The 13,970-nt window shown below is 51.6% G+C and overlaps 2 protein-coding genes across 2 annotated transcripts; one reads left to right on the plus strand and one right to left on the minus strand.

Annotated features, from left to right (window-relative positions):
* Positions 1 to 5,360: 5,360 nt before the first annotated feature.
* On the plus strand, positions 5,361 to 8,197 carry LOC100899460 (uncharacterized). Its single transcript, XM_003741062.1, has 2 exons — positions 5,361 to 5,575; positions 6,842 to 8,197. Exon 2 carries the CDS (start codon positions 6,845 to 6,847, stop codon positions 7,577 to 7,579), a length of 735 nt encoding a protein of 244 aa, XP_003741110.1. The 5' UTR covers positions 5,361 to 5,575; positions 6,842 to 6,844; the 3' UTR covers positions 7,580 to 8,197.
* Positions 8,198 to 11,890: 3,693 nt separating this feature from the next.
* LOC100899601 (cytochrome c oxidase assembly protein COX15 homolog) lies at positions 11,891 to 13,956 on the minus strand. Its single transcript, XM_003741063.1, has 8 exons — positions 13,832 to 13,956; positions 13,500 to 13,681; positions 13,266 to 13,419; positions 12,998 to 13,150; positions 12,723 to 12,890; positions 12,526 to 12,634; positions 12,282 to 12,409; positions 11,891 to 12,191 (listed from the first exon to the last, which is right to left on the minus strand). Exons 1-8 carry the CDS (start codon positions 13,874 to 13,876, stop codon positions 11,916 to 11,918), a joined length of 1,215 nt encoding a protein of 404 aa, XP_003741111.1. The 5' UTR covers positions 13,877 to 13,956; the 3' UTR covers positions 11,891 to 11,915.
* Between the last annotated feature and the right edge of the window lie 14 nt (positions 13,957 to 13,970).

The following is a 13,970-nucleotide window of genomic DNA, read 5'->3' on the forward strand; positions in this document are numbered from 1 at the left end:
TTCTTGTTCGGCCCATGCCCTCGGAGCCTGTGCTAGGAGCCTCTGGTGACTCTCGGTCTTTTCCACATGCATGCGGGATTAGCCGCGCTAGGAATCGACATTCGTAGTGAAAGTTCTGAGCGACCCAGATGAGAGGACGGAAAACGAGTCCTTCAGGCATCTCGTTACGATAACGGCTACAGGGTGCATCGTTACTCCACCGAATGAGATCCTTGGCTCTCTCAATTTTCTCCTCCCGAAATCTCTTGGATCAATCTGTCTGACTTTTAGATCTTGCGGCGTTGGCGACCGAGGAGATTCCAGCTGGGAACGGAGCGAATTAACTCGAAGTTATCGATAATAACCATGTGAAATCATAGGAGCTCGGTTCGAGGCTCTCGGCGGAAAATGAGGGTCTGAACACCCAATACGGTTCCCTGAGCATCCGAAAGCTGAATTCTAATATCTTGTCTCATCCGCGCGATCACAAAACGTTGGCCGGGCAAGTCTGTTCGAGAACGTCATCTTGGGGTCAGTAGCCTCACTGGCCTTGCTCGTCGGGCGACCGGGCCTCCCGAGCAATGTGACTCGGGCCACGTGGTTTCTGTTCTCTGGTCGTATTTCCAATCTCCCCGTTTGAATCCAGGGATTTCTTGCAAGCGGATGCTGCATATTGAATTTTGCTTCTTCTCTGCAGCGGTATTCATGCGCTGCGAATACCTCTTTTCGCTCAGAAATAGGAACCAATGAGCAAGAAGATCCGTCGTACGGGTCAACGTTTTTCCAAGGGAAAGAGGAAGAGGTCGTTGACTCCAACCGAGTGTCGCTGCCGCCGGGATGATATCCCAAGGTTACAGGCCAAACTGGACAGCTGAAGAGGAGCAATGTCAGAATCCGAATATTGGTTGAACTTCGAGGACTCCTAATTTGGCAGACTAATGCCTGGTCGATGTGCGTAGGGGGAAGCGCGTGCCTGATCCCTCGATCTCCGAGCTAAGGTTTATTCCGATCCAGACCTGAGTCGCTGACCGTGCTTCATGGATGTGCAGCTTTGGACGAAATCATAGACTTGCGGGAAAGCGAGAACGTTAAATCTCGGCTCGCTCATCCCTCTGAGTGGTCATGATTCTCAAGTATTTTCCATGTAGGTAATACATACGATTGCGCGCGTAATGAAAACTTAGATTCGAACCCTCCTGCTCTCCACAGCACAGGGGCTGGATCCTCCGAATTCCCACCACACGCGAATTTAAATCGGATCCACACGACAACGTCGTGCGCAGGATATCGATCGGATCGTAACTGGCTGGCACGATCCCATCGCATCCGCAAGACTCGTGGGGTTTCACCAAGTAGGGGAGCTAACTTCCGTCATTTTCCGAGGGCTTTTGAGTATTTCTCGCGAACATCTGACGCCTGGTCTGCCAATATTCCAGGGATCGTTTCCGAGACAGATTGACTGTTTCGACTTTTCCTGTCGGTGAAAAGGACTCGCTCCTCGTCTCTCTGTTGCGAGAAGGCTTTTGAATTAGGGTTAGAGTTGAATTCGGGCGCACGAGCTGCTTCCCGTGTTTTTTTTTCTCGAGAGGAGCTATCCATTCCCTCTCCCAATTCACGGAGTGACCCCAATGCCCTGTCATTTCATGTATCTAGAGGTGACTCCTGGACTTAAAATCAATTCCTGATTCACGGTGCTCTCGGATGGGAGCCGCTTTTAGATTGGGGGCGGTCAATTCTGCGGTCAGCGCTGGCGGACACTCCGACCGACAGACGGTTACGTAGCTCTCCCGAATACCTAGGATGCATAGGTGGCGTTGCCGCCCGAAAAGTCTGTCCAAAGATGGGATACAATAATCGAGGTTCTAGCCGATCTGAGGAGCGTCGGGCTCGAGAGCTGAGGGACTTGCAACTTGGTCATCCCTACCTAGATATACCGCATCCTACCGCATCCGGAGTGGCAGCATCATTCGGTGAATATCTGTCGCTGGAAGGGAGCTTATGAGCTTCCCGCGCCTAAAAGAGGCCAGTGCACGTAGCTGCTGCTTCGATGACTCAGAGATCACGCTCGCGAGAATTGTGACTGAAAACAAGAGCAACGATGAGATCAAAACCAGTCATAATGGGCCGGCACCGTGACTCGCACTTCGAGTACCGATATTGTCTCTGCTTATCATTGCCCTTGACAATCACTTCGCAGAAGGCGGTCTGTGCCTCTCCACTGCGCTACACCGATCGCTCGAGTGGCGATCCAAAGCTCGCATTCCACCAGCCTCGATGGTGGGAACCGAATTCGGTATACCGTTGATTGAGTCTCCGCATTCACGTTTCGATGACGAGCACAAATCACGTTCCCCCTCAGAGATCAAGATCACGGAGTAACCTCGAATATACCAATCAAAATGAAACCATCACATTGAGGGATTGTCCTCTCAGAGCCATTTCAGTGGACAATCAGGCTTTCCGAAGTCTCATCAATTACCCACATGTCTATACATATGCTAGCCCAGTCCGAGTGATCCGACGGAGGAAGGCGGAGCGGACACGGGAACGTCATGGTGGAAGCTTCCGCCGAAAACAACTGTATCGAAGGTCAGAATGACCGTGGAATCACTCCTCCCCAGCGCGGCGGGAGTGCGGGAGCTAAGGTCGATGTCATAAATCGTATCTGACGAGGGGAAACGGTTTTGATCCTCAGAGGCGGACTAGACTGCCTCAAATGCTTATCTTAGAGTGACGACGGCGTCAGTGCGCTCTCATTGACTCGAGCCAACTCGGAGAACTGATGGTTTCATCAGAAATCACGTTCCAAGACTAGGCTCGATTCGCGTAATCAACCTCGACGCGACTGACCGGAAAACAGCTGGAACAAGAGAAAATGACGAATCCCATCGTACCTTGAGCTCTATGTCGTAGAACAATGATCCACGATCGATTCTCGTCATGTAACGGTTACCCCTACCCGAGCACTAGCCTTTGCTGGTTAAAGAGCGGCCTGATACGATTTCCGTTCCAAGCAGTCTTCGGAAGCGCCAACGAAATGGCACGATCTCTCTTGCATAACAACGAGTACACTGCCCAGATCTGATCCCACACAAACACAATGTAGGTCGACTTAGGTCATCAGAATCGAGTTCTTCGGGGTAGGCTGGAGCTCCGAGTCTCGATTGGCCCGGTTCCCGCGGCGAGGGGAGGAATCTGATAATGAGAGGTGGAATTGATACCGATTCCGCTTGTGTTTAGCGGATCGCGACCCGAATGCGGCTGTGAATTCCTCTGCAGACTCCATCCCTGCGTAAGACCAGCAGCGAAGAACTCCGCTTCCGGGTTTGAAGTAGAGTACTGGAGGGAGCTGGTCGCTCGCAGGCTCAGGTCATCAGCCTCGTCACAGTGGAGAAGAGAGTGAATGTGGGACACCGGAACCCCTCGCTCGCGGGGATCGTCGGCATATTTTACAAATCTGACCGGTATTCGTTCACACGGTTTTGTTCCACAAAAATTACAGAGCCAACTGTCGGATATTTGTACGAGACTTCATCCGATATGATTCGGAAGCTCCAAGTCACAATTCGCACGAACGTTGTTGACTGCTTAAAGTAGTTCGTCGCGGGTGCACTTGCCGAGTGGACTGCCTGATATCGGATAAGAATGTTGCCGAAGTCGTAGCACCGTCGGCGAGTTGAGAGACAAAGTCCCCCCTGGACTTTACACGACCCGCGGATGTTCCAAGTTCATTGAGATACGACCGGCATCTCCAACAGGATATCACAGAGGAATTCGGGCAACTATAGGAAAAATGTTGTGACCCGGGCGAGACCACGCATTTATAGGGGAGCTCCGGCGTACTCCCAACTATATTGCACTCTCATCTTGCTTCGCGAGATCGGCCCTCCTCATCATTACACCTCAATGAAAACCGCAAGGGGCTCGGAAAATTCTCTCCGGCGATCGAAACTCGAGTCTCAGGAGCCTGTAGGCCGCTTCCGGCGTCGTTACCCTAGACAGACGATTGCGAGCTCCACAACGCGGAAGCATCTCTTATTCTGGGTCAGCAGTGGACGGAATCTCTTCCTGCTCGAATCGATTCTCGTCTGAGGAGAACACAGCAAACGCCAACGGCAATCGCGTCCTCAGCGAGTCACCACGCAGGGGACCTCTTGTGGAATGCGTCACTCGAATTCCACTGATTCCACGACTTATTGTTGCGTAGATTATGACTTAAGAGCCACTATGACTCATTCCGATCAGGGCGACAGACTCTCTACCTATTCTCTATTCCTGAATCTTCCTGTTCCTGTCGTCCGAGATCCTCTCATCCGGGACAATGTACTTCCTCAGATCTTCCAGAGAGTCTAAAGCAGTTGCAGCGCTATATATGTAGTGACATGTAAACAACGGTGGCCTTCAATGGCCACCTCGCTCCAAATACGACGACCGAAGAGCGCTGTGGCCTCGATGATGTTTACCGTGAGACTGAACGGAGGTTGGCTTGCTTTATCGGCTGGCCTTTCGCTTGTCAGCTAGCTCGCCTGCCTGTTATTACGCCGGTCAGGTCTTGGCAGAACTGACCTTGTGAGTTTTGCTCACACGACCTCGTTTTCACGTATACTATTATATAAGGGGAAGTGTCGAATATGGGCCTCCTGATGTCCTGGAATCTCCCGTGCAGATGCCTGAATGTGATTCCAGGACTGATATTTCTATACGATTCGGCCGCTGATCCCAACGTGAACAGAACAGGTTTCTCGCCGACCGAGGAGCTCATGCTCACTGCAGAGATAGTTCTCCAGCTAGCGCCCTCATCAGAGGTGGGCCCTCCCAAATAATTCGAGTATGAAACCACGTGTGCATTTCTCCATCTCAGAAGTTACCGGGATGAGGCACGGCACTCTCAGCGAATTCGGCAATCGAGGAGACTCGATATTGCACGGATTCTAGGAATGTGTTTCCTCTGAAATTCCCCGAGCGCAGGGTTTTCCCAAGCGTAGACCGAAAACGTCACGTTTAAACAAATCTGTCTCACGTCAGTGAGAAAATCGGCGCGTGGCGATAGAGCGCTTTCTCCGCGGATCTTGAGCCGTATCGCTCTCAAGTGTCAAGCAACTGTCGGGATTCTCGCAGAATCTGAGCGCTGCTGATATCGAGACCTTATCGATTTACGGTTTCTCTGTGCATATAATCTGATCTATTGAAGTTGTTCTGTCCTCAATCGTCAGTCGGATGATACATCCGCCTGTGTCTTCCGAGCCTCTCACCTACGACAAGCAAACGGTGAACGCTCAGCAGCAGACATTCAGACATCTGAGCGAGAGTCGTGCCCTTTCCCGTTCGTTCACCCGCTCGCTCCGTAAGATATAGGCACCGACTTCCCCTCGACCAAGTTCAATTCGCCGTCGTTCGCAGGCGCTCGGTCTCGCACGTCCGCTCTATAATTTTGTGCTCTCAAGTCAACTAGAACTCCAACGATTAGAGTTTCGCTCGAACGTAGAGGAAGTTCTGCCAAGTGGAAGTTCTATATAAACACTCAAGCCACATCTACAGTCGGATACTCTCACATTGTGTTCAACCAGTCAAACGACTCGTATTTGACCATTTCTCGGTAAGTGATGTGTTCACCGCGCTTGTAATTCCATGGTCTCAGTCGGTTCCAATCTCGCGTCTGCAGCGAGATGTGCTCCTCCGAAAAGTCACCGGGTTCATTTTCCGGGCTGAATGTCCCGGAAGCATCGCACCTGCTTTAAACTCCAGAAGCCCATTTCGGAGCTGTCAGCCTGTCGGAATTATCCATGCTTTCGGCGTCAACTTTCCAATGAACTGAGACGGGCTCCGAGCCTCGCGAACGCTCTCGTCCAGATCCGAACTCTTGCTCGATTCGTCCGACTTCCTCATCGGCCCATTTGGCGCAACAAGTCGTCCCCTTATGAATCGACCGACGTCTCACCCGTGCTCTTGGTGTATCAAACTTTGAGCGCGGTGGAAGGAGGATAGAATCCGCCGCATTGGGGGCATGATGCCTCGGCTAGCGATGTGAAAATAAATTCTTACGATGGTCTCGATACTCTACTTGCGAAGGCCGATTCTCATGTAGGTAACTGAGTTCAGGGGGAATAGTCCGATCGAGACTCGTAAGCACCTGCTCTATCAGTGGGATGGGATACTGTAAACTATACTAAGCGAGTAGCACCGATGCAAGAAAACTTTCGGATGGAACAAGGTTTGAGGAATCGACCGGAAGCCTGTATTTCCCACGAGCTCCGAGGGGAACTTATGCTCGTGAGCATATGCCGTGAATCTATTCCTGTTCCATTGAGCTCACAGGGGACTACGGAAGAGGCGGGAGCGGCAGCTCGCAAAAAATGAGGTACTCCTGAGGATCCTTCTTGCGCGACGCTTTCACGAAGAGCTACGAATCTCTACGGTACTTGGCTTAAAATCCGAGTCCTTCGGTGTGATTTGAATTCACGCCCGGAATGACCTGGGTGCGTGGAATCGAATTCTTCCTGTCGCTTTGACCCACATTCTTGGAGGAGCCTAACGAGGTCAGCCGCTTTGCAATTCGGCGCTTGCTTTTACCAACGAGACACTGGTAGCGCAACAGCGACGGCCTCAGCATTGTGGTAACTGTGTCAAAGCGGAGCGCACGGTCATGGACCCCTTTGTGGGTCAGGTCATCGGGCTAGCCAGCCAGCAAGCTGGCCGACACGCGAGCTGAGTCGGCCTGATGACGTCGAATTTCTGGGTCGCCTGGAATAGACCCCAAGCTAGGGAGGAAGCTAGGTAAATAGATAGGCATACCGAAAGCGAGGAAGCTCAAAAGTTTCACGCAATATTCGAGCAGTCAATCTAACGCGCTCTATCTTTCCAGGTAATGCTGTCCGATAAGCTCAAGTGCGAAAGCGCTACGCAAGCGAACATGTGCCCCAAATCCAACATTCGAGCTTTCGAAGCTAGCCTCAGCGAATTCAGCTCGGATATTCTAATCGTGAAACAGAACCGCAAAAATCTGAAAAGTCCGACTCACTTCTGCAAAATGTGCGGCTATGGAGACTTTTCGTCAACTCGAGTTCGTCGTCATCTTCTCCTCCGGCACCACTCGCTCGTGACGAAGGTCATTCCGGAGAAGACCTCGATCCTCGCAGATTGTCTCTTGGCGAACACTCACCCAAGCAGCCACGGACACTCTGACAGCGAACCCGAATCCCCATTATCCGCGAAAATCTGCGATGATCTACCTGAAGATCTCTCGGTTCACTCAGACGTTTCCGTTTCGGACAACGATGAGAACATCCAGGTCGTACCCCAATTGAAACCCACGATGAAAGTTAAGGAAATTACGAAATCGGTCACCGTCCGGACGCCGAAGAAAACGGCGTGCAAGAGGAGCGCTCCATCCACTCAGGCCAACTCGATACTCAAGCGTCGCTTGCTTGGCGAACATGTAGTCGAAGAAATTGAAGCCGGCGAAGCCGCTTTGAATGCGAGTGAGCTCAACGTGAAGATGGTCTACCACAACTCGAAGTTCGTCATCGACTCTTCGGAGGCTTTCTGGCTCCAGGGCTATAAACTACCTCCTCGATACGAACTCGCACAACAACATCATTGACGGCAGCGAGCGCCACAATTCTGCTGAAACCACAGCTGTTTACGAACAGCATGCGATCTCAAGATAGAATGGAATCTAGTGTCGCGGGGCTGAGGGCGACCTCGATCCGGATTTGCCGGTGGTACGGTCCTTCGCAACTCGACAAACTCGCAGGTCAACGAAGTTCCTGGAGCGAGAGGTTCACGAGGGAAGATGCCAAGCTTTACGCGGATCATTCATGAACTAATTTATTTTTCTCCGGCATTCGGTTTGTCCCGAATCGTCGCATAGTGTACACTTTCTGTGATAAGGGTGGTACTCACGTGACCAACCACTTGACTGTTCCTGTGGACGAGCGATGACCACTCGTCAAAAAACTCCTCGGAGCTGGACGTCGCGCCCAGGACATCCTGTACATGCAAGAAGATCCGCAAATCGAAGCGAATCTCGCTATTACGCCTCTTCAACCATCGGGCGAATATGAAAAAGTTTGGTCATGCTTCGGAACCTCGAGAATCAGACAACGTGTCGACACAGATCCATGGAAAATAATTTTGTACCTAATATATACGGCAAATATACCTATATAAATATAATTATATTCTGAGAATTAATGAAGGTCGATTATTTATCACAACACTCCTTCGGTTTCGTCATTTAGTTTAGCGAATTAGGGAATTTCTTCCAATGAAATCGCGGGGAAAATTGCTCAGATATCGGATGCGCAAAATTTTCCCTTGACGCTGAAGCATCGGCGAACGGTTGGATTCGAGATCTTCGGCTGATGACCAACATTCGTGACCCACTTCTGAAGGCGGAAGAAGCAGAGGGTTCGTTGCTTGTTGTCGGTTCCGCTCCCGGGCCGCTCAGATCTTGACGTCAGAATTTGCACTGCGGAAATAAAGCTACGGTCGTCACGTTCCATTGAGAATCGCTCCGGAAGCGGGGCAAGGGTGGCCGGTGTGTGAATCGGCTTCACCGGTTCGCCACTTACAAAACTATTCTCAGAGGCTTTGGTCGCCATAGCCAGCTGTGGGACCGCGTGAGCTTTATGACTGTCTGAGGCGGGTATGCAAACAACGGCTTGCGGACAACCCTAAAAATTTCGGAGAGATGATGTCACAGTTCTGGCTGCATCACACCAACGAATGTACTCGATTTTTCTGAGAATCGTCACAGGCATTCCGGAGCTCCTTCCCGGCTCGCAAGCGAGAACGTTCAGTCGGCCCGTGATTTGTCGGTGTGCTTCATTTCCCGATGCGAACGCGCCTGACCGATGATCAACAATGATCATTCTTGAGTCTCGATGCCCTCGGCCCAGCCCATGGAAGAGTTTCTGAAGGTCAACCCATCCCAGACTATCGTGCTCAACATTATATCATTCTCTACGGATCGCGCCGCAAATATTACCTCTAGCGGTAATCTCGCTGTTATCGCTGTCTCGAGGTCGCGGTGGGCTGTTCGTTTCCTGTGTCGGGAATAAAATCAAGCCCATATGCAGTTCATGAGGGAGCCATGAGAATTTTCGGAGTCTACCGCCATAATTTTCTATTGGTCCGACCTATCGTTAGAGACATGGTCCCGGCGTTGCGAATCAACTATCGTCGTGTCATCGCTCGATGATTCGTCCAGTTTCTGGGAATAGCGGCCACTAGTTTGATCACGTCATGTCTGGTGTTGTTTATCTTGGAACGGTATTCAGGTGCGCAAACGGAATCGTTCCAGACAGCTCGTTACAAACACAGATGGTTAAAGTTCCGAAGCGGATTGTTATTTGTCTGACCGAGCTGGATTATGGACATCTCTACCACATTATGCGTCTCGTTTTTCGAGACAGCCGTGATACGCACTCCCGAGGAGCTTTCGACTCTCAATTAGCCGGAGGTGTCCTGAACGTGGACGATGCCCTTGAGCCGGAATCGGCCTGAGATATCTTCGCACGACGCTCCCAGGACATTCGGGCTCAGATGATCAGCTGGGATCGAATTCTTCGAAGCGTCTCAGCAGGGCAAAAGCCCAGACCGCAAAGCGCTTGAGAGTCCCGGATCCCCGCCGAATCCCGATCCGCCGCCCGTTTACCAAGGAGGAAACACAGCCGAGTCTCAGGCCGAGACCCGACGAGGAGTGTGCTCAGGAAAGTTCCCCTACGAGGCTTGATATTCGGCCCCGACAGGGGAGAGACTTCCATTACTCTTGTCTAGCGATTTTCGTCGGGCTCGAGACTCGAGCGCTGTCATGAGATCTTCGACCAGCTCCTCTGAGAGGGACGTTTGCTCTGGTTCGAATGGGAGGGTAGGTACAGGTTCAGGACCTTAACATGTTTTTCTCTTACCGCAAAATCCTTTGACACGACCAGGGAACGCTTCGGAATCCATCTCGACGCAGACAAATCTGCACTCACCGCTCACGACCGCCCCACCACATAAGCGGGCATTGTCGGAGTAGATTCTTATTGATGCAAAAACAACCATATACCTCGAATATTCGAGTCGAAGGTTTGACTCCCGAATTTGACTTCGGAGCCCTCTATTATCGCGTCCTCCGAATGAATCAAGAACATCGCGGAGAGGTTAATGTGTTTGTTCGCGTCGTCGTTGTATGTCCTCGGGTTCTATCGAGTGTCTTTTGTGGGAGGCATCGTAAGGCTTGGCGTTGGACGATGTCGCGGACCTATGACCCAGGAACGACTCGGCCCGGGTCCATTCTCCGGTGTGCGGTATCGCCATCGACCGGTACTCGAGGCAGAGCCGGGACGCGAAAATTTCTTCATCGTCCTCAACGAAATGTCTGCTCGGGAATTCTCCTGTCGCGTTGCGAGTCACCCCAAGCATTTTCGATGAGACCCTCTCAGAGAATCGGCCCCATAGATTCCTTCGACGCGATCGTTTCTGGAATCGGGGGGAACTCGCCTTGAAACCCAGGCCAGGCGTACAAAACTCGAGGAGAGGCGTCGAACTCAAGAAGCTTATTTTCTCACTACAACCGAAGAATCTGCGCCGATCGATTCTCTGAGCGAGAATTCGCGACAAATATTTAGCTGACGAAAGCGAATCCTTTCATCGCATCCCCCTCTCCATCGTCGAGGATGCTTCCGCACGAGGTACGAGGTATTGCTCGCAAGAACTTATTTGTTTATTGCTCGCGGTACATGAGTCGTTCGTTGGGGGTTATTTTCGGACTGCTCTGCATTTTCGTCAGACGCTGTCGGGGTACTGGAGATGATTGAGGCGTCCGCATCGCGAGTTCGCGAAGCTTCCCTTATGGTGTTTTTTTCCACTCCTGGGAAAATGTTTGTAGGTGAAGGATATCAGATCAAATACGTCATCAAAACTCCTCCGTAAACAATATGACATTCAATCCCTTCGAATGGGCTTTCGGCGTGTGTCGTCCTTCCCACGGCGCAGGAGACTATAACCAAGGTCAAGTGTGACGTGGACTCCCGACTCGCTCCGACTGACGTCATGAAAAAATCAGGACCGATTGGGGGAGAGTAAGCAGAGGGATCAGCATCGACGATTCCTCGGAAACTACAGGCTGGATCTCCAACATTAGCAGCGGGTGTTCAACGACGACAAGGCATTCCATCGTATCGGTATCGGGAGCTTGTTTCCATTGGCATCTGATCGAACATCTAAATCTTACACTTCCAGAAAATCGACGGGAAGATTCCTATAGAAGGAGGAGGGACGCGGAAAATTCAGAGGCTCATCGGCCGGAGTTTACGCTTCATGAGGGGGTAGCGCGAGAGAGGAATTGAGCGAAATAATGAGGAGCCGAATCGACGTCCTTCGTTCGGTTACCTTTCCGGACACGCCCAAGTTTTTGTGCGAAGCTCCTAAGACCGCAACTCATTCGTTCTGATCTCGATTTTCGGGATATTCCCGCGGAATTGCTCGGACGGGTGCTTCTGAGGTGGGTGTCGAAGAACGGCTTTACATAGGGCAGCGAGACGAAGTGTCCGCGGACAGTATCCGTCGGAACGGGCTGCGGCTCTCACTAAGACCGAGTGGTAAGCCTCCCTCGCTAACGAGCTCGAGATATCCTCATGGCTCGTGATCATGACCCCTCTCAGTCGATCGGGAGGGAAGTACAGAGACGATCTTGCCTCGTTCAGAGTCGATGTTGCAGCTGCTTCATTAGATCAAAACGGATAAAACGCGTGCCCGAACGTTTAGAGCTCGCATCCAGAGGTGAACACGTTCACCCACGCTCTGTGTCCGGGGCGAAGCAAGGGACTACCTGTCGTAGACGGAACCTTTGCACGCCCTTCTGCGTACACGCTCCTGGAGGAGGCTTCCTGTGAATATTCAGACGGTCCAAGAGGCAATGGAGTTCTCGACTGAATCTCTAAGTCTCTTTATTTGGGAATAGCCCGCAACGTCTTCACCAACTTTTTGTCGATTTTCAGCTCATGAGTCAACCACAGCAGCGTCGTGAAAAGAGTCAGCGCTCCGGCCTGATGAGTCGCAGCTAAATGAGTGGGCACGTAATTCAATAGAGTCGTGATGCCCAGGGCGACTTGCATCCATGCTGCTGCTAGCACGACGTTCGCAGCGAACCTCGCTCGAGGGGGCATCGGTACTTTCCTTGAGTACAGGTAGAGGGCGGTGATCGCGCAAAAGACTGATTCACCCTGGAAGACAAGACTGATGAGAACGGGTCCCATCAGCTTCAGGAGAGTTGCCAAGCGAAAAATCATGGAATATCGTCCCGTCCGACCTACCAGGATCCTGTGGTCGAACTGAACAGTCGTGGGGTTCTCGAAGAAGTTCCGCCACTTGGGATCGAAGGCCAGGACATCCGTTGGGATCCATCGATCGGCCATTTTGGGGAAAGAGTTGTAGACAAGGCCTTTGAAGAACGAAAAATTTGGTGAAACTAGGAAGATTTTTTAAAATTCAATTTCGTCGCGTCCCGACCCCTTTCAGTATCATAGGGCGAGATTGGCTTCGAGAACAAGTGCGTACCTGCTTCGATTCCGGCCACCAGGGCTCCGCTCAACACGGTGAAGAAGACGAGACCCTTGCTCATGTGTCCGAAAACGATGAGCTTCCGTAAAGCCTGGGTCGGAGCGAGCTGTGGAACGAGTCCTTGACGTTATTGGAGCTCGAAAGTTATGAGTTCCGAGTGTCAGTCTCATCCATCGCGCTGATCGACGACTCACCTGTTGAGGGGGCAGCAGGAGCTGCAACCCGCTCCGGAAGAGAAAAGCGTAGAGGACGAAGGCCGTACCCAGATGAGCCGCTAATCTCAAATTGGAGACTCTTGGTGTTGTATCGTATCCTTGCTTCTCCTCCAGACCACTCTTGACCATGTACCATCCCATCAAGCCCTGCGAGAAGTGATGGTTCGTTCGTATTGGGAAGCCTCAACCGCTGACGAGAAATTATGATTTCCCCATTCGACCCGAGCTCAGTCAATCCAGTCCAGGATCCTGACCTGTCCGGCCAGGAGACCGCCCATCAACACGACTCGTTGTTTCATGCCTCCTCTCAGGTAACCCAAAGCCCAAAATGCAGCGGCGGGGATGAAGTAAACAGCTCCGATTGTGCGTCCCCACATCCGGTGAATATATTCCATCCAATATATGGACTGAAACGAGAAGAAATCTCGCTATCAATTACGCGAAGCGATTCATTCGACAATTGCGGGAGCAGCCCCGATCGGAGAGCGCATATGAGCCCTGAGCAGAAATATGGGTCCCGACCTTGAATTGTTCCAGGGTCATGTCTCTATTGGTGATCTTAAACTCTGGGAACTGTTGATATTTCTCGAACTCTCTCTGCCAGTCTTGCTCCGTTCTCGGACGTCCTTCATCGAAAGGGTGCCAATCCACCATGGAGAGACCCGATTTCGTTAATCTGGAATCGTAACTCTCATCTTAAGCATCGCGAAGACTGCGAGATCAGAAGCGCAGCCTGTAAACGCGAGTGGATCTCACCTGGTGATGCCTCCCAGGACGACAGCTCCGAAGGCCATTCCGCTGCAGGTCAGGAGCCAGCCCCCGACCAATTTGTCTTTGCCAGACACCAGCTTCAGCGACGGAGCAGCACCATTTGTGACTGTGAAGCGTGCCGATAGTTTCTGGCTGAACGGTTTCCTCAAGAAGCGAGCGGCACTTATCTTCAATGAGGATCAGGTTGGTGAGTATTTCGTCGATTCGAATCGACCAAAATGTCATATGCAGTGATAAAGTCGCCCCATTCCGAGACGCTCGAATGGAACCTCAGCTGAGGAGGCTAGAATAAGATCTCAAGCCCACAAGACACTCACCCGAGTCTGCCGCAGACACAATCTTGTCATGGTGAAAGGAATCATGTTTCGCGCAACGAGTAAAACCGACCAAGAAATTATCCAAAGAGAGTCTAGTCGCGCGGTACTAACTCGGAATCCTGAATCAGGCGACCCTCCG

The sequence above is a fragment of the Galendromus occidentalis genome, unplaced genomic scaffold, assembly GCF_000255335.2.
Source record: "Galendromus occidentalis unplaced genomic scaffold, Mocc_1.1 scf7180000077121, whole genome shotgun sequence".
NCBI classification, from domain to species: Eukaryota; Metazoa; Arthropoda; class Arachnida; order Mesostigmata; family Phytoseiidae; genus Galendromus; species Galendromus occidentalis.